At 38.6% G+C, this 20,967-nt stretch overlaps 2 protein-coding genes across 3 annotated transcripts in view; one reads left to right on the forward strand and one right to left on the reverse strand.

The window, feature by feature from the left end:
• LOC129759950 (uncharacterized) overlaps positions 1-18,666 on the reverse strand; it is an 81,826-nt gene extending 63,160 nt beyond the window's left edge. The window contains exon 1 of one of the 2 annotated variants that reach the window (XM_055757532.1): positions 17,882-18,666. The gene's annotated coding sequence lies outside the window, so the exon portion shown is untranslated. The remainder of the gene's footprint in view (positions 1-17,881) is intronic. The other variant, XM_055757533.1, reaches the window with a different exon arrangement.
• On the forward strand, positions 281-7,289 carry LOC129759949 (uncharacterized). The gene is made up of 2 exons (XM_055757531.1): positions 281-6,615; positions 6,680-7,289. The coding sequence occupies exon 1, from the start codon at positions 1,222-1,224 to the stop codon at positions 6,553-6,555; it is 5,334 nt and encodes a 1,777-aa protein (XP_055613506.1). The 5' UTR covers positions 281-1,221; the 3' UTR covers positions 6,556-6,615; positions 6,680-7,289.
• Positions 18,667-20,967: the final 2,301 nt, after the last annotated feature.

The following is a 20,967-nucleotide window of genomic DNA, read 5'->3' on the forward strand; positions in this document are numbered from 1 at the left end:
TGAGATCTTAAATGTGTGTGTTGGTTTTTCTAAAAAAAAAATTAAGAGTTTAGTTCCTCGAATGGTGGATTTCGAATCTACATATATATTATGAATTTGAAACACTTTAAATATCTCTAAATCTTAAGTCAATTGACACACTATTTGGGAAGTTTGGCCTTGTTATAAAAACCTATTGTGAAAACAGTGTTCCGGCATGGTAATCGAGCAGCGAGCGAGGCATCGATATTCGACACGGCGTAGTACGCGAAGGCGCGCGAGGCGCGAGAAATATTTCACCGCTTTCAAATTATTGTTCTGCAAGCGAATTGTTTGGCAGAAGAAAGGACGCTTTCTTCGCCAGCGAAAAGAAAGCTTGGCTTGGCTTCGAATCGCCATTCTCCATCACTTCAGATTGTTCCAGCACGACGAATAGACGGCCAGGCCGCAAGTTCAAAGTTATAATTCTTGTTAAATGTTAAGTGTTTAGAATAAATAAGTAGTTATTAAAAAGTCGTTTGAAGTTAAAATAAATGTGTAGTCCAATAGTGCAATAAAACTGTTTAAATTGTGTACTAGTTGTGTCATCATTTGACCGCAAAGTGAATCAAGAAACTTACCCGACAATTTGGGAGGTGTCCGCATCAGTTAATGTCTGGGAATCACCCACTGCAACCCTGAGCCCTCGACATTTGGTCCTTCGAGCCGGATGAGGCCCTGAATCCGGAACGGATCCGGATTAGACCTATTCGGAAGCTACAGTGCCGATAGCCCCAACGCCATCGCAGCCGCGGACGCCAAGCGCCATATTGAGGAACGCAGTTCAACTCGATAAAAAGAAATACAAGGCAGATTTCTTTTATCGAGAAGGTTAGTAGCATTCCAATCAACTTACATTCCGTGATCATCCCTACCGGATCTCTTCTTGTTGCACCTTTCATCACACTCGGCTACAATCATCATCTCATCTCCGTCGGAGCACCGCGGATCGATTCGAGTCACATCCGTGCCTGGAACAAATCATCATCAACAATTAGCATCAACTTTCTTCGGTCAAGCACCCCAAATCAGCTGTGACCATCACACACAACAGAAACACCCAAACGACACATCAGTAGCAGCAGGATTTATTGAAAATACAAGACAAATTCCTTGCCTTGAACAGGTAATTAGGATTCCAATAATTTCACTGTTGCTTGCCGAGCTACTTGGTCTGACATTTTAGATCCAACATCAAACATCATGTCGGCCAACGAGCGAAAACTGCGCAGCCTCAAAGCCCGTCGGCGCAGTTTATCAGCATCCTTCCTCAACATCAGCAGATTCGTCGATGGTTTCCAAGAACCCCGAGACACCGCAGAGGCACCAGTCCGACTAGAAGCAGTCGTCGAAATCTGGTCCGAGTACGCGAAGGTCCAGTCTGAGTTGGAAACCCTGGACGAAACACCTGAAGCACTAGATAAGTACCTCGAGCAAAAAACTGCCTTTGAAACAGCATACTACAGGGTAAAGGGATTTCTGCTGCAAAAATGCCCCTCACAAGCCACAGTACAAACACCATCTCACATTACACAGCCCCATAACACGCACGTTAAATTGCCCGACGTTAAACTGCCCATATTTTGTGGAAATGTTGAGAACTGGCTCAACTTCCACGATTTATTTGTTTCACTCGTCCACTCGTCGCAAGAATTATCGAGCATTCAAAAATTTTATTACTTGCGCTCATCACTATCAGGAGAAGCACTAAAACTTGTTCAAACTATCCCGATATCCGCCACAAATTATCCCGTTGCTTGGAATTTGCTATCACAGCATTACCAAAACTCGCGAATGCTAAAAAGAACATATGTTCAAGCCCTTTTCGATTTCCCCATATTGCGCCGAGAATCACAAAATGAATTACACTCGTTGGTCGAAAAATTCGAAGCCAACGTACGCATTCTAAAGCAACTAGGAGAAGCCACCGAACATTGGGACCTGCTTTTGATCCATCTTCTCGCTAGCCGTTTAGATCCCATCACCCGTCGGGATTGGGAAGAGCATTCGGCAACTTTAGAAAACACTTCTTTTCGAGAACTTACCGATTTCATCCAGCGCCGAGTAAATGTCCTTGAACAATTATCGTCCAAGCCACAAAACGAATCCCAATCCCATTCCCAGCCACAATCACAAAATCGCCGCCCCAACTATCCCCGCTCAGCCAATCACACAACATTTACAGAGCCCAGAATGCGAAAATGCATCGCTTGCCCCCAAGATCACAGCATATTTCATTGCCCCAGTTTCACAAAATTACCACTTAATGAAAAAACTGCACTCGCGAAACGAAACCGACTTTGTTTAAATTGTTTCCGACGAGGACATTATGCGCGCGAATGTCCGTCGGATAACTGCTGCAAGAATTGCCGATCGAGACACCACACGCTTCTCTGCCCCAACACACATACCCACACCAATTCAAACTCCGTTAGAACAATCGCCAACACACCACCAGTCAGCGCCGAACAACAATCGTCATCAGCTCCAGCTTCTGCTCCGAGAATCAACGTAGCTCACTCCGGGATCACCAGCACCAGCACCAGTTGCCACTCACCAACCTCCGATCGATCCCGAGTAATCTTAGCCACAGCAGTTGTGGTGGTAGTCGATGACGTAGGGAACCAACATCTAGCTCGTGCCTTGCTGGATTCTGGCAGCGAATGTTGTTTTGCGACCAGTCGCTTGTTCAATCTCATGAAGGTCAGAAGAACCAAGGTTGATGTTCCCATAGCAGGAATTGGAAGCTCATCGACGAAAGTCAAGTTCCAATTTCATGCAATCATTAAGTCCCGCACATCAGATTACACAACAACACTACCATTCCTAATTCTGCCAAAAGTCACCATCGATCTGCCCACTATTAACGTAAACATTTCCCAATGGCCAATCCCCAAGAACCTACAATTTGCCGATCCCGATTTCCATCAAAGGCACACTATTGATCTCGTGCTGGGAGCCGAGATATTTTTTGATCTCTTTTCACCCCCCGGTCGTATCTACTTGGGTGAATCGTTGCCGTCGGTAATCAATTCCGTATTCGGATGGGTCGTCTCGGGAAAAACAACCTCTAACGCAAACATTCCACAAACCACCCCAATGATTTGTCAAGTTGCCACACTTAAGCGATTGGAAAACCAAATAGAAAAATTTTGGTTAATAGACGAAAGTGCATTCCCATCATCATCGTATTCCCCCGAAGAAAGCAAATGCGAAGAATTTTTTTGCCGTACCGTTAGTCGCAATTCCGAAGGTCGCTACATCGTTTGTTTACCAGTGAAACGTGACGTCATCAATCAGCTGGGCGACAACTCCAAATCAGCTGTTCGTCGTTTCCAGTTGATAGAGAATCGACTGCAAAAGGAACCTTCGCTAGGAGAGCAATATAGGGAGTTCATGACGGAGTATATTCGGCTCGGTCACATGGAACTAGTGACCGAGTGCGAGCATACTACCAAACAGGCATACTATCTCCCTCACCATCCCGTTATCCGAGATTGCAGCACTACGACCAAGGTCCGTGTCGTATTCGATGCGTCAAGCCGATCCTCCACGGGTGTATCGCTCAACAATGCGCTGATGATGGGCCCCACAATACAACAAGACTTGCGAGCGATCGTGATGCGCTCTCGATTGTACCCGTTTGTTTTGGTTGCTGATATCGAAAAAATGTATCGGCAAATTCTCGTGCACCCTGATGATATCCCACTACAGAGAATCTTCTGGCGCTCATCTCCCGATCAACCGATACAAACGTACGAGCTCAAGACGGTGACGTATGGCACAGCTTCGGCCCCTTTCCTGGCAACTCGAGTTCTCAAACAGCTGGCAATCGATGAGGCGGAGGGTTTCCCGAAGGCAGCGAGGGTTATCAGAGAGGATGTTTACATGGACGATATCTTCTCCGGGGCACAGACGGTGGCAGAAGCAGTCGAGCTGCGAGACCAGCTGGTAGCGATGTGCCTCAGGGCTGGCTTTCCGCTACAGAAATGGGCTTCGAACGACGAAGCGATTATGCATGGCATTCCTGCTGAGCGACGGGCGCTTCAGCAGTCGATAAATTTCGATCATGATCAGACACTAAAAACACTTGGGCTACATTGGGAACCGGGCACTGACATACTGAAATTTAGTATCAATTTGAAACCTCCGACAGATGCGAAACTAACTAAAAGGGCAACTCTTTCTTGCATTGCGCAACTTTTCGACCCGTTGGGACTTGTGGGTCCAATTTTGGTCACGGCAAAGGCATTCATGCAAAAGCTCTGGACGTTAAAGAACGAAAATGGGTCAATTTGGGATTGGGATCAAGAATTGCCCGACTACCTTAAACATGAATGGGCCAACTATCATACTCAACTACCCCTGCTTAACAGTGTTCGGCTAGAGAGGTACGTTCTCCTGCGCAAGGCAGTCGAGAGTGAGTTACACATTTTCTCGGACGCATCCGAAACAGCGTATGGTGCGTGCGCTTATATTCGATCTGTTGATGATCGCGGCAAAATTAAAGTGGCTCTCCTTACATCGAAGTCGAGAATTGCCCCCCTCAAGCAAGTTAGCATTCCCCGCCTAGAGCTTTGTGGCGCTCTTCTGGCTGCCGAACTTTACGAGAAAATTCGGCTATCAATTAATGTTGAAATGAGTGTTAAATTTTGGACGGATTCGACAGTGGTACTGAGTTGGCTGAGGGCTATTCCATCAACTTGGACCAACTTTGTGGCAAATAGGGTTTCCAAAATTCAGACTGCGACGGAAGGATGCTCATGGCAACACATAACCGGCGCAGAAAACCCAGCTGATGTCATTTCCCGAGGCTGTTTGCCGTCGGACATTCTTCGCAATTCCTTATTGTGGCAGGGACCAGATTGGCTGAACCAAGACAAGAGTTCTTGGCCTACTCCGAACGTTGATATCGTAACCAGCACTGATTTTGAATTGAGAAAATCCGCAATCGTTTCCTCTTCAGCGAACATAGAACCGAGCTTCATTGATGACCTCCTGAAACAATTTGAAAATTTTCATGCGCTTCTACGCTTCACCGCATATGCGTTGCGCCTCAGCACGAATTTCCGTCTGCCACAGAGCGAGCGCAGATTTCAGTGGCTCACGACCGACGAACTGAGAACAGCAGAGCACACGATTGTCCGACTTATCCAACAGCAGCATTTCCCCGACGAGTGGAGAAGGTTGAAAAAAGGCGAGCCGGTATCGAGTTCTTCGAAGCTAAAGTGGTTCTACCCAATACTTAGCAAGCGTGATGACGTCATTAGAATCGGTGGGAGAATTGATCGATCAGCGCAACCGTACGAATCAAAACACCAGATAATTCTCCCAGGACCCCACCCCTTCACCGTTCTTTTGCTCCGCTCTTATCATCATCGTCTGCTGCATGCTTCTCCCCAGCTGTTGATAAACATGGTCCGGCTCAAGTATTGGATTTTGGGTGTGAGATCAGCCGCTCGGAAAGTTGTCCACCAATGTATTGCCTGTGTGAGAGCGCGAACCCAGCTGATCGAACAGCTGATGGCCGAGTTACCAGCATCTAGAGTTTCTCCCACACGGCCGTTCTCTGTTATTGGTATCGACTACTGGGGACCGATTCAGATCAAACCACGACACCGAAGAGATGCCCCAGGCAAGGCATACGTGGCTGTGTTTGTCTGTTTTTCTACGAAGTCCGTCCACCTTGAACTTGTGGTGGACCTCACTACAGCCAAATTCCTCCAAGCGTTCCGGCGATTTGTGAGTCGTCGTGGTCTGTGTGCCCATGTTTACACGGACAACGGTCGCAATTTTGTTGGTGCGGCAAACGAGCTACGTAGGTTCCTCCGAAGCAACGACTACAAGAGTCATCTAGCCAAGGAATGCTCCGAGAATGGGATCCAATGGCATTTCAATCCACCGAGGGGATCTCATTTCGGAGGTTTATGGGAGGCAGCGATCAACTCGGCCCAGAAGCATTTCGTCCGTGTTTTGGGAAACCACTTACTGCCCTTCGATGAAATGGAGACGCTTTTGGTGCAGATCGAAGGCTGTATCAACTCTCGCCCTATCACCCCTTTGAGTGACGACACCACCGATTTAGAACCCCTCACCCCTGGTCATTTTCTCGTTCAATCGGCGCTTAAGGCAGTGCCCGATGACGATCTACAGTCGTTGCCTACCAACAGGCTGACTCAAATGCAGCTGACCCAGAAGTTGGCGCAAGATATTTGGAAAAGATGGCATGTTGAATATTTGGCTACATTGCAAACTCGATCGAAATGGTTGAAGGCTCCTGTTAAAATAGAAATTAACCGTCTCGTTCTCATCAAGGATGAGAATCTCCCTTCCACACAATGGGCAACAGGCAGAATCCATAAGCTTCATCCCGGGGCTGATGGGGTGACTCGGGTGGTAACACTGCAGACAGCGAAAGGCTTCATCGACAGACCGGTTGCAAAGCTCTGTTTGCTGCCGATTGCATCAATGGATGGCGAGATGAATGAAGGCAAGAATTCATCAATCAGCAGCGAAATCGCAAGAAAATCAGCATGAGCGAACGAGGATAGCAGATTTTAAATAAAATACAAGGCCCCCTGAAATGGTGGGTCCCAGGTGAGGACCATTCCATTAGTTTATCTGCTATTGTCCGGGTCTACCGGGTCTTATTTTTCCCCAGAATCGGAACCCATGGTTCTACGGCATCAGCGCCGCAAGGTCAGGCACGATCCAATGTTACCGAACGAGCGGTGGCATTTTCCTACGAGCGATTACAGCGGTATCCAGAAATGGCCATTTCTGGAGGTGGCAGGATGTTCCGGCATGGTAATCGAGCAGCGAGCGAGGCATCGATATTCGACACGGCGTAGTACGCGAAGGCGCGCGAGGCGCGAGAAATATTTCACCGCTTTCAAATTATTGTTCTGCAAGCGAATTGTTTGGCAGAAGAAAGGACGCTTTCTTCGCCAGCGAAAAGAAAGCTTGGCTTGGCTTCGAATCGCCATTCTCCATCACTTCAGATTGTTCCAGCACGACGAATAGACGGCCAGGCCGCAAGTTCAAAGTTATAATTCTTGTTAAATGTTAAGTGTTTAGAATAAATAAGTAGTTATTAAAAAGTCGTTTGAAGTTAAAATAAATGTGTAGTCCAATAGTGCAATAAAACTGTTTAAATTGTGTACTAGTTGTGTCATCATTTGACCGCAAAGTGAATCAAGAAACTTACCCGACAATTTGGGAGGTGTCCGCATCAGTTAATGTCTGGGAATCACCCACTGCAACCCTGAGCCCTCGACAAACAGGTCAGTAAAACTATGATAATAAATGCCGCATCCCTATCAAGGATTCCTTCATAATCTACCGGACACATTTGGTCAGCTTGATTCGGTTTATTATTTATTTTATTTGCATAGAGCAAAACTCGAAAAACACGTTTTCGCACTTCTGCAAAATGCCATGGACCGGAACGGCGATGTCGATTCTGCCGTGGCTTGGATGCTGTGATGTGCGGGCAGCAAATATTTTATTTTACAATTTACGTCAGCCACAAAAACACGGACGTAAACAAAAAGAGGCGCACATTCACATCCACAAACACAATTTGATCAAACCCCAGAGGGGGGGGGGCAAAACTGTTTACGAGCGAGCCTCCAGCCAAAAAACATCTCTATTCTCCATTCGTTTGTATCACAAATGTTTTACTGGGCGAAGGAGGGTATGTGTGCTAAATTAATTGCTTTGAAGGGTGAATTAATTTGCGAGCTCCACCCTCTGGAACCTGTCATAAATAATTGATTAGAACTGTGTTGTTCAAACCACCCGTGATGGGGTAGCGCCATTTAAAATAATTAATGCACAGCGAATTGGGTGCCAAATTGAATGCGCTGTTGTGATGTGATACTTTCGACGAGAGACCATTTGACAAATTTTCATTTGCTCGTTTGTTGTCTCTCATCAGGTCTTAAATATTCTTATAGGTGTTGATAGGTGCATATTTTATTTTAATTTACTTGTTGTAAATAGCCTACTATTTGTTATGCTTATGATCAGAATGTGCATTACTTATAATCGTCAACATAGAAAATAATACGCTACTTTTTTATCAAGCACTTTTTGCTTTATAGGAAAGCTCACTACTTGACAAATTTTTTCAAAAGTATTAGTAAGTTATATCAATATGCTTGAAGAAATGAAATTCTTAAACTTAGATGTAAAACCATTTCGATCGAATAAAACAAACACCAAAACTAGAAAAGTAAATTGATTTTCAAACATTTAAGCTATTTTATCGTACTCTTCATGAATCAATCGGCTAGAGAAACTTCAACCGTCCAACTTGTTGACCCCGAAACTAAACAGCACCGATGAATGAGAGGTACAAAGTCCATCCGTCGCAAACGTTGATAATGTCTGCCCACGGATTCTCGCTAGTTTACGTACATTCATGTATTTAACTATCGTTCAGCAGGCAGATAGTAAAGTTGCATTTGCTGCCTTTCCTTTTCATTCCTCGAGAGAATCAATCTACAGAGATTTGTATTGTAAGAGTATCAACATAATTGTCAGCTTTCAAATTTAACCACTCCTCAGAACCCTCACATTCCCATTTCTAGTTTTGAAAGTTAATTCAGAACTAAAACAGATTAAAGATTCAGATTAAGAATTGATATTCAGCATTTACATGTGGATCTTTCATTCATAATTCTGATTCCGAATGCTAAAATTGATGGCCTCAGGATAAAAGAGTATAAATGTAAAAATTGTCAATTTTAAGTAAGTAAAGCCAGACGATGTTTTATATATTCAACTATTTTCGTAGAAATTTTGAGATTTTTTGAATTTCATTTTCATACTCTTTTTTGATCGAAAATTATACCTGTTAAAGAAAAATGAATATGAATAGTATCATTTCATATGATTCTTTAAAACATATTTTCCTTTGGTTCTAAGAATCTCGTTTAAGAACTGTGATTCAGCATTCTGACTTTTCATATCAGAGAAAAGCATCAATATTTTAATTTAAATATTCGTAATCAACCTCACGGTGTTTTTCTTTGACCTTTAAAAAGAAAAAAAATCGGCTTCTCGTGAAATTTACCTCATATAAGAGGAAACTCTCCCCTGTCAGACGCACTATTCAGGAAACAAATCGATCGGGATGTCTCGAATAGGATTAATCGATCTTATGGAAAAGATCGATTCAGCAGAATCGTTCCAGGATCGATCAACACAAAAAAAACAAAACAAAAGGAACGGTCTTTTAAATTTGTTTAAAGGGTGCTGCCAGAAGGCTGATTAAAACAACCAAATCATTTTGTCAGTTCACTTGGTAAAATGCTGATTTTGAAAAGTCTACAGCTAGGATTTTTATGAACGCTGGTGTTTTAAGTTAAAACATTTAAAAAATACCATCAACCTAGCCACAGGTCATGATACAACGGTAACACGCTCAGCTTTCATAAGTTTGTCAGAATTTTTCATCAACGTCATCTGGCCGGGTGAATCCAGAATTTTGATTTCAAAACTTTCAGCAAAAAATCCTAGCAATATCTGGACAAATAAGGTCGAAATGAAAAATGTATTCATCAAAAATCATGAAGTAAACAACTTGACATACTTTTTTTCATGGAAACACATCTGCAAATTTAGGGGCCGTTCACTAATTACGTAAGCACGATTTTGGAAATTTTCAACCCTCCCTCCCCCCCCTGGTAAGACATAGTAAGATTTTTCAAAACCCCCCCTCCCCCCCTAGTAAGATCTTACGTTTTTTTATTCTTTGAGAAATTGACACGTTTTTTTCAAAAATAGCTTGGAAATATTAAAAATGTTACATACATGCTTCAAAGCAAAGTCCTTTTTAAGTAAAATTAAAAAACTGTATTTAAAAAGCACAATTTTTACAAAACAACAGATGAAATGTTATAAACGATAGAATTGTAGATACCACCACACAATGCAAGGTAGAAGGCCCGTGAGGAACTTAACAATGAAATGTGCTGAAAAGTTCTTCAAATTAAATTTACCCTTCCGCTCATTTTCAACATCTTTTACCTTATTCTAATCTTCAATCCTTCTATTAACTTTCAATTCTTAAAATATTCTTTCTTAGAGAATATAAAATTTCACCGATATAGCCGATAAAATAATTTCAGAAAATAAATTTACGATGATTAACTCATAATTTCAAAAATCATAAAAATCTTTAAAAAACTATCATTCTATACTACTACAATTGGGGCAAGAATGTTTAACGACAATCACGTTGTCAACTAACCTAAAAGCTCAAACTCATTCAGCGGTAAGCGATAAAGTTTTAGGATTTTTTTGGTAAATCGTTTGTTTTATTTAGAGTGCCTATTACAGAAAAAACTGTTTAGAAATTCATTATTTAAAGCGCCTTATATTGATTCTGGTTGAAGTCATTTTCGAAACATGATGGATTCAAATCGTGGTGTAACAACGAGCCATTTTCCTTTTTGTTTCGAAAAGCGACGATCTTTTTTAATAATGTGATTTAGTGTTTTTGATGGCATGTTGGTTTGAATTGGTTCTCTATAAGGTTATAGAACCTGCGATTTTTTTTATTAATTCAAAGACATTAAAAGATAAATCACATTGCATAAAAAATAACCAACAAATAGGTAGAAAGTAAAAAATACCTGAGTAATATGGTTTCGTGGCTGTGTTTAAATTTAAATGTAACATTTCTTACGTAAGATTTTTGGAAACCCCCCCTACCCCCCTAGTAAGAGATCGTAAGCAAATGTGAAACCCCCCCTCCCCCCCTATGTGCTTACGTAATTAGTGAACAGCCCCTTAAATCGTTTTTTAGACTTCCAATATACCGTTTGTTACTATTTTGATGAAAATTGATAAAAAAAAAATCATTTTTCTGGACCAAATCTATTTTTAAAACACCCGGGCCCAAATTTTGCATAAAATATCTGGGCAATCTGGAAAATTCAAGCTATAATCCACAAGGCTCAAGTTCAATTCTTCAAGCAACCTAATTTTTCAATAATTTTACATTACTCGCTCGTTGATTGGACGCTGTTGGCACCGAAGGGTGCGTCCATGCTTTAACAGAGACATAACTTTGGTAAAAAAATTTGACCAAAATAGCTATTTTTATCACAATAATTGATATTTTATTGAAGGTTGAGAGAAAAACTTGATCTAATGAGTTTTAAAAGTTACACACATTTGAAAACAAGTACCGTAATCCGGGGTAAGATTGATCACTTTTTTCAATATATTTTGATTATTTTTTCTGTTAAGGGGAATGTGGTATGTTTTATATTTTTAAAACCAGTACTGGACTCCTATGAACGTAAAACATGGGTGCAGAAATTAATCAAGCTACTTTAAATTTGATTTGAAAATCGTTTTCGGCTCTGCTCAGAATTTGATGATTTGGGGTAACATTGATCAGTCTCTATTTTGACGGTTTTAATGAATTTTTTTTATCATAAAGGTTACAAAACACCTTCATAATATTAACATTTGCTAGTTTATCAATTACACCTTGATTTTTAATGTTTTTTTTTTAAATATTTGTAATTTAAAAAAGAACTATGATGCTGCCTACATTTAGGGGCAAAAATTGTAATAATTGCTAAAAAGTTTGAGCTTCAAAATACAAATGAAATTTTACCTTCACCCGTTCCCCTAGGCCCTCCCACTATTTCCATTTTCATTTCAAAGTTAACGACTTGATAAGGTTCTATCCATTTGTCCAATACGGGCTTACTCCTAGAAAATGTCCTTATTTTTTAAATATCAAAAATTATCATTAAATGACTATAAAAATAGCACTATAACGAATCATATACAAAGAAAATAAGTTGTTCTTTCACATTAAACATCCCGTTTGCTTCTAAATGCTGTTTGGTATCATAAGGAGAGCTGTTTATTTGCGAGCCTTGGAAAAATAGATATTTTAAGATTTTTGAATAATATATTTACTAACGGAAAAACAATTTCAAATACAAATCCAATTTTTCCTATTCGAAACTCAATATATAGGCTTTCAAACGTTGAAAACAGTTTTCAAAAATTCAAACTATAGACTAAGTTATTGATGATAATGTGGAAAAGTTTATTGTTGGTCAAACTTACCCCGGTGATCAAAGTTACCCCGTTTTACGGTATATAAGAACAACAACGTTACCTGATAACATAGCCAAGCTCAAAAAATCACCCATAAACGACCAGGAAAGCGTCCGATCGGTGATTTAAAAATTTGCAATATTGAGTCATTTTACATCCGATACTTGAATAATGCGATTACAGAGTTTGTCCGGTTTAAAAACGTCTGATTAACGAGCGAGTACTGTATTTTCATTAACAAAAGAAGCGAAATTAAAATTTTAATTTGAGGAATGTATGATCCTCAAAAGTAAAGAGGTAAAAAATGCAATCTATTATGTCGGTCTCGATAATATTAGAGGCATGATAGCACCAATAATGAAAATCAGTCTTTTTTATGGTGCCGTGTAAAAATTCTGAACGAAACAAAATCTCAAAATCTACAGAATTAAAAGGAAAAAAACATTAACAGATTAAAAGATCGGATCGAAAATTAACCGATTTAATCGTATTTTCGAAGGCTGAAGAATCGATCCGTAAAATCGGAAATTTAAGTTAAAATGATCGATATAGCGGAGATTGATCCAAGATCCAAGTCTAGAAAAACTTTGTTTAAGATTAGCGAACAAAATACACGAGCAAAACTTTTAAGTCTTCGCAAATAATTTTTCCTAAGAACATCCAATTTTCCCTTTTTGAGCTAAAATGTGTTTAGATTTTTTCAAAAAGAAATAAAAATGGTAATTTTAATTCGGGGTTTTCGGTCTTGGAAGTAGATCAAACAACGGAGGTTTTTTTATTACCCGACGTTTCGACCCGTAGTTTTATTGGTCTTTTTCAAGGGAACTAGAAGTTTTATTATAAATTATTGTTATGAGCGTTGCTAATAGTTTATGAAATGTTGTGTGTAACTTACTTTGCTGTCTATTATTTTTGTGGATATCGTATCAATAAAACAGCTAGGAGTTCATTGATTGCTGCATGTTTGTTATAAATGTAAATTTGTTATATGTTTCACGTTAATACATACATTAATTTAAAATTATCTTACATAGTTCAACGGATGGAACGTAAAAGTTTTAATCCGTATCACTATGTTCACACGTTCGGTTTGAACTGAGATGGAGTTTGGATAATGTTGAATTCTTATTAATATGAAGTGTGAAATCTTTTAACTGACAAAAATGTAGCAAATAAACAATAATAGGAGAGAGTGGGGTAACGTGAGCCACTTTGAATATCTCAGCTGTGTGTTGAGATAAAAATCTCAATCCAACTGTCATCATCGTCACTTTGCGTAAGCATGTTTTTCTGTATGTTGTTGACTCATGTACGTATCATATGCTTCTTTTATTTAACTAGCCTAGAGAAATGTACTTACATATTTAAACAAGCACTCGCAAAATTGCATGCATGGGAGACCTAAAGTACATAACAAAAATATGCTCATACCTACGCTTATGATCTTAGTTTTGTCATGCTCTTTCACGTGATCATAGTTATCCATTTCTCCCCGAGCGGCTTGAAAAATGCAACTCAGTGAACTTTTCGTTCTGAAACACTTGCCCTGCTCTGTTAACACGTTCGTCGCCACGCTCATTTTGGTAGTTTTGCTAGCCGGGCCCAAAGAAATTTTCAGAGAGAGAAAGCAAAGAGGGAGAACTCCCATATTTGAAACGTGTGGCGAAGCTGAGCGGTAAACCCAAGTAAGAGAGCGTCACCTGCTTTTTGATGTGACGGGGCCCCCCAGGAAATACACCCGTCTGCCGAATATGGGTGACGTGGCGACGAACGTGTTAAGACGCCGGGCGTACACCCAATCAAAGAGCAGAGAACGCTTCGCCAGGGTGAGAGCAAGAGAAAAAAAATCATCACATTAAGTGTAGGGGAGCAGCGCTAAAGCAACTCAGTTGGCTTGGTTCATTCCCAACAAGAAAAGGAAGAAGAAGAAGCAATATCGTTCCGTGCCGTTTGTTTGCCTACTGTGGTAGGAAGAGAAGGAAAAAAATGCACTTCAGTTGTGTTGTGTGTTTCGGGCACCGGTTTTGCTCGGCACTTGGCTTCGGCTGTACTCGGAAACGAGTGTAGAGCATTTCGGAATGAAGTGTGGTGCTCTACAAATCGTAGAAGATAACGGTGCGATTTACATAGCGCACTGTCGGATTCGAGAAGTGCGGACCAACCATACACGTGATAAAGGCTTTTTTTATGGAACATGAATAAGTCACACAAACGCAACCAATTTGCAAATCATAGCTTGTGGGGAATCGTGGGCCACATTGTGTGGGGTATCTTGGGCCATCTATATTTTGGTGTTTTCATACACATTCAGAACTTTAAATACGTTATTACTATCTGTAAAGTTTTCTAATGCCAAATGGAGAGTTATGAAAAATGTTTTGTCCATCTTTTCTAATGTGATGGAGACGAACATAAATCCCATATAAGGGATTTTTCCGAAACGTTCGCGAGCCAGGTTTTGGTACACAACTCTTTTTTTTATTTCCTCATCTGAAATCGCTTTAAAATAACTAACTCGCTAAATTTGAAATACTCAAAGCCCGGCTACCTTTTACTCAGACGTCGCCACATGTATGAAGCAGCCGACGGCTGTTCTTAATGAACTCAGATATCAGCGGAAAAATTACTCAGACGTCAGAAAATTCGGCACTCAGAGAACTCGAGTGCTTGAAGGCAACAACTGAGTAAATGTTGATCAGTTTGTGCGAGGCGGTTGAACTTGGTTGGTTTTTGTGCAGCAAAAACTTGAAAATTTACATGGTAAATATATTGATTCTAAAGGTAATTTCTAGATGTTGATACGGTTTTATTTATATTACAGAATTCTGCGACGAAGTGACGATGGTCCAAATATATTTGCCATCTAGTACGGCATAATGGGTCCCGGCCCGGGAGACAAAACCCGACGGGCCAAGAAAAATTTCAAAAAGTTTGTGGATTTTTTTCAAATAAAGGTGTATGAACAATATTTTGACTTTTATTATTCATCAATCAACAAATCCATCATTTGTCTGAATAATAATCCAGGTTTTTGTTATTCTAGCATGAAAAAAGCGGCCAAAAATCGCTTTAGAATTATTCGCGCATTCTGAGTAACCATGACTCAGTTGTCGCGAAAAGGGCTGTTAGTCAGTTCTGAGTAAAGGCAGTTTAGTCAGAACTGAGTAGGTGCGGTTTTGGCGACAACTGAGTAACCGCCACTCTGAACTGAGTAGCTGAAAGTTAGCGAGAAATGAATTATGAAATTTCAATTTTTCAACTCATAAACTTTGTACGTTGTCTAGTCAATTTGGGCAATTTGGATTTCCTTTTGGCCTACGTTTCTCCACAGTTTTTCAAATCCCAAAAAAAAATCTTTTTTTTTTAAACAGTCAGAACTCAGGAAATTAATGTATTTAAAATAAATTAAAAAAAGCCATATGATACCTTTAAAATGTAGAAAACCTTTCATTTTTTTTCTTTTTATCTTTTATAATAAAGAAGTTATGAAGCAAAGAATAAAACTGGCCCATGATAACCCACTCTCCCCCACGATAATAAAGATTTATTCTGTATTTTCATTTCTATCGAAAATAGGGTGAAGTTTTGAGTTGAGTGAAGAACGTTACAATTCAACATTCTGCTACATATTGTTCCTCATAAAATTGATTTTTCAACTGGATTTATAGGTTCCAAAAAAGTGACGAGGTTCTATGTGTAAGCAAATAATTTATTTAGGATAAAAAAAAATACTAATACTGAGTGTTTGACAATGTTCACTTTCTTTGGCGGTCTGCAGTGAGCGTCCTCTCAGATTCAAAGAAAAAAAATCTGGTCCTACAAAAGTAATGTGCATTTTAAATTCAAATGCCATATAAATAGGAATAAAGATTTATAGAAACGTAACAATTCTTTTTAAATTTTATCAAACACATTATGACAATTCACGGTGATTTATATAAAAAATAACATGCTTAAAGCACTCTTTAAACTGGAAATTCGATGTTGAACGGAATTTTTTTTAATGAAATACATCAAGATAACATATTTATTTCATAATAAAAAAAGAGTTTTCCGCAATCCAGCAATGCACACATTCACAGATTATCAAAACAAATAGTTTATTTTGAATTATTTTGAATTGTTCTAAAAAGACATCATGACTTAATTATTTAATTTATACCCTTGAATGCAATGTGTTGATAAAAACATTAAAAAAAAATCGCCAGAACTTGCTTCAAAAAAAAAAAAATTCACATAAATGTGGCTGAAGATTGGAAAAAACTTCTTGTGGTTTTTACCTTCTTATTTGTTATTATTTGATTTATTATTACATCATCTGACAACTTATGGTCTCCATGACAATTATTAATACTACTATTTAACTAACCTAAGTCTATACAATGCAAATAAACTAGACATGACACATAAATTTAAAAGTCTATAATGAGTCTTTATGAGAGATAGACAGTTGAAAAGATTTGCAAAACAGTTACCAAATATCAAAATCAAATATGTTCATAGAATTTTTTCGAAATTTCTTTTTTGACAGATAAGAAATACAAAAAATGTGTTTAGCCTTATCAAATCACAAAGATTCTCTTGAATTGAATGAACAATATTTGAAACATGTTCACATTTGTATTGGAACAAATTAACAATTTCAGAAATGTTTTTTTTTTTCTCTTTTATGAGTTACCAAAAATAACGTATTATATTCGAACCTGTTCCGTAGTGTTGGGCAAATGTAATGACACCCGAACATTTGTTGTTGTGCTAGTGTTAATGTATTTTATTGAGTTGTTTCAATTGATCTCAAGAGTCCAAAAAGATATATTTTCCTTCTGAATAGATCAGATTAATACGTTTTGAATAAATAATACCTATCCAATAATTGGCTGATAAAAAGGACTCAAGAAATGCATTTATTTCAAAATAAGAAAATTGCGAAAAAACTTTCTTTGTCTGACACTTATAAATCGTAAAATGAAAACCAATACGGTCAAAAATTGTCTTGGACTTTTGATTTTGATTGATTTTTGCCAAGGCTTAGGCAACCCAGAATAAAGGATCAAGTCTCCTTTAAATAGGCGTCAAATTTCCTTGAACTTAAAAAAATCACAATTTTTTTTCGTCTCACGAAAATGCGTAGAGTTCTTGCGCGGGTTCACGTATCGTTCTTACTTTTAAAGCATATAAACTTGAATTTACACGCTGTCAGAAAATGCAAAAGATGGCGAGTTGCAAAATTGTTCCAAACAGATATGATGAAAATAAGAAAAATGAGATCAAGTATGCCTAAGTAGTCTCTTCTAATTGGTTGTCGTTTTTCATAATATACAATTTTCGAAGCAATGAATTAGTGAGAATTCAAAGTGAAGCGATTCCAATAAAATTGTGAATGTTTTGAAAGTTCTAAACAGTGTTGTCAAAGGATAGGAAAAAAGGATGAGGCATCGGTTTCCCTAGCACATAACTTACATAAAATAAATGGTTCTCAGCATGAGCAGAGTTTTTATTGCGTTTGTTACTTTCTAGTGCTGTCGACATGGTAGCCGAAGCATCCTTTTCCAGAGGGGTGAAATGAGTTCGATGTGGGGGAATGTGCCCAAGTAACCATAAGCACTAATATAGCAGTTAATTTCGCCAGAACTGGCTCACAGTGCTAAGAAAGGACAGAGAAGCTCTAAAATTGTTATTGGATAGCATTTTGACAATTCGTTAGTGCATATGGTTTCTTGGGTGGTTGTCAATATTAGGGAATATAAATTTAGAAACAAATATTACTTACCTAAGGAAACTGTTCCACGGTGGCAATCCAAGTGTAAAAAAATCAGCTTTCCAAGTATTCAATAATTATCACAGAACGATTGATTCACACAAAGACCAGCCCCCTTTAAATCGTCGCAAAACGACCAACAACCAAAATTATCACTTTAAAAACAACAACGTAGCAACAAGACCAGTCGCTAAAATTGGAAATCTTATCACAGACACCAGGCACTTTATTGTTCAGGTTCTTCAGGTCAAGTCGGGCCGGAGGCAAATTTCTCCGAATGATTGGGGTAATTGATTGTGCAAATATTCCTTCGATTTTGTCTTCTTCGAGGAGTACAAGTAACTTGACTTACTGCTGCTGTTAAATGTATACACTGTCAGTTAATCATCGATTGAATGGACGTTACTTGAAACGGGACTCGGCTTAAAATAGCACTTTTATACACTCTACGACGGCGACGACAACGGCTGCCTTACTGACTGTTCGCTGGATGACTGCGCGTGGAAATCTCGAGGCGTCAGCAACTTTTAAAACATTCAGCTCTCCGCAGTAGGAAAGGACTTTGTGTCAGCTGGAATTCAGTTCTATCTAGATTCCAGCTACAGCCGGACAATTTCACTGTAATCGTCTACACCTAACGTAAACAAACTTAGTAGTGATAACAACGATGTCCCACTTGTAAGATGCCAAATCTAATCGGTGCTCCGATCGATTTTAAAACCAAAACAAAACTGAGGCGTAATTTGCAGTTTTTTCTCCTACGGGTAAAACTAATTTCAACGGCACCAATACCGAGCCAGTGCGCGTCTGGACGCAGACTGAGGCGCAAGAGATACGAGAAAAAAACATAAGCTTCCTTCCAGTTTTGTTTGGGTGCGAGTTTAGGTTTCTTGCTTTAGTCATCGAGCGTGGTTCATTCTGCTTTGCGTTCGACAAATCAACCACCATCAACAAAACACGAACAGTAAACCAAAGCAACAGCCAACCATACCTAGGCAGGTTGCTAACAAACCGCAATGAACCGGCCTGTAATGACAGGTTTGTTTATGTGGAACCGCCAATTCAGTATACCTGGTGCACGGTAACCAATTTAGACCCATTCACAGGATATGAGCCCTTGCCAGGAAGTTGCAGCAATTAAATACATGTAGCTTAGTTACAGGTATAGGCTCTTGGAAAGGATTACAGCGATGTTGTCACAACTAGGAAACTGCGGCAATAAAGGCGCATGAACTTTACCAAAGATTGCAATGCTTATTTAGAAGGACGCGATGACGGTTGAAATATTTCGAAGGAGACGCATCATACTTTTTGAACAAAATTCTGCATAACATCGAATGTCTTCGGTTAGATGTCTTCGGATGAAATGTTCGCGATAACAAAAGCTATCTTGTCGGCTTATTGGTAATATTCTAGCTAAATATTTCAATTCATTTTCCAACAGTGCAAAACAGAAAAAATACGTCGGTAAAATGATGATCTGTTCACCTTAGCTTGGTACCAATATCTCCAAAACAAAAAAAAAATAACATGTTTGAAAATTTTCTACATTGATGATTAAATAGACAATACCCTATCGAACACACAATTGGCGAGAAAAATCCAACAGGTGGTTCTAAACAATTTTTTCTCTAAGTTTTGTGTAAAAACACTTAATTTTACGTCCTAATTTTCCCAAAAATCCAATTCCATATTTTTGAGAAAAAATGTTAGAAACTCAACGATAACCAAAGTTGCAAACATTTAACGATTTTCATGCAATAGAAGAAAAAAATTGAATAAATCTAGGATTCGAACAATACACTGTATTGAAAAAATAAATTTAGCGTAAAAATCATAAATTTATTCGGCAACTCTATTAACAAAAAAGCTTTGTAACAAAGATATGCTTTCAAAGTATGATTGAATCGAAAAAAGAAGCAGTCTTAAGTGCAGTGATGACAGTTCTGATTTATTTAGTATTTTATTGTATGTTTTTTAATATAAGTAAATATCTGTAAAAATTTGATAATCATTGAAATTTTATTCTATTTCAATAATTTATCTGTTTTGTTTTATTTTGTCTGTGGTTAAACCGTTTATTTTATTATACTTATAACAATTTACAAAATTCATTTCTTCGCTTCGATCCTTTTTAAGTCGTTATTCAGTGCTAAAGAAAAATAAGGCTTTAAAACAGAAGAAATGTAGCAGTTTAAGGCTTATGTAGACCTGCTTTTCAAATACCTTTCGCACTTAATTTCAATTCATATACGTTAATTCTTGGTATCGAAGCACTTTTCAATAGGGAGAAAATTTAAAGTCGACCCTAGAATAGTTATTTAATGGGCGCTATTGAATTTTTCCTTGAATCTTCCATATAGCTAGATTAGGGTTACCAGATCCCGCAACACCAAAAAGAGTACATTGAGACCAATCACTAAAAAAGTCACGTGAAACTATATAACTTCGGTTTTCTGAGCTTCCAGCCATCAGGTTGATACAAGATCCATTTTATTATCGAGCTTTGCTCCCGGATGATATGCAAAACAGAAGGAAAAAGATGTACACGTCGTATTATCTGAGGAGGCCCCTACTATCTGTAATAAGCCTACTAAGGTTCTACTGTTATTAGAAACCGACATATTTCAATTCGGTCAAATTCTGTCAATTTGTCGAGGTTATGCAAAAGTTGGATTATTGGAAGAGATAGCAGTATTAAGATGTAATTCTGACAAACCACAAAAAATGCATTATAAAACCTGCACATTTACTTTACAATAATTTTTTTTAATTCCATAACGCTAGTAAAGTGTCGAAAATAAAACTTTTAAAAAAATTATTAAGATTTGTGCGCATTTAAGCATATTACCTTAATTGTGTATACATATATTGATTATTGTTTGCATACTCACAGGCGTTCATCGCGCTGACTTTACTACGACTAAAAATGCATGTTAATGAAAACAAGATGTTAATGTAATTTGTTGTAAGTCGTATTCCTTTCGTAGTTTTAGCATAAGATGTGAAACAACGTCATAAAATAGAAGAAATACGTAGGTTTTTCAGATCAAATGTCTTTCAACAAATAAAAGAGTACATTTGGTAAAATTTCACAA

The sequence above is a fragment of the Uranotaenia lowii genome, unplaced genomic scaffold (assembly GCF_029784155.1).
Source record: "Uranotaenia lowii strain MFRU-FL unplaced genomic scaffold, ASM2978415v1 HiC_scaffold_34, whole genome shotgun sequence".
Classification (NCBI taxonomy): Eukaryota; Metazoa; Arthropoda; class Insecta; order Diptera; family Culicidae; genus Uranotaenia; species Uranotaenia lowii.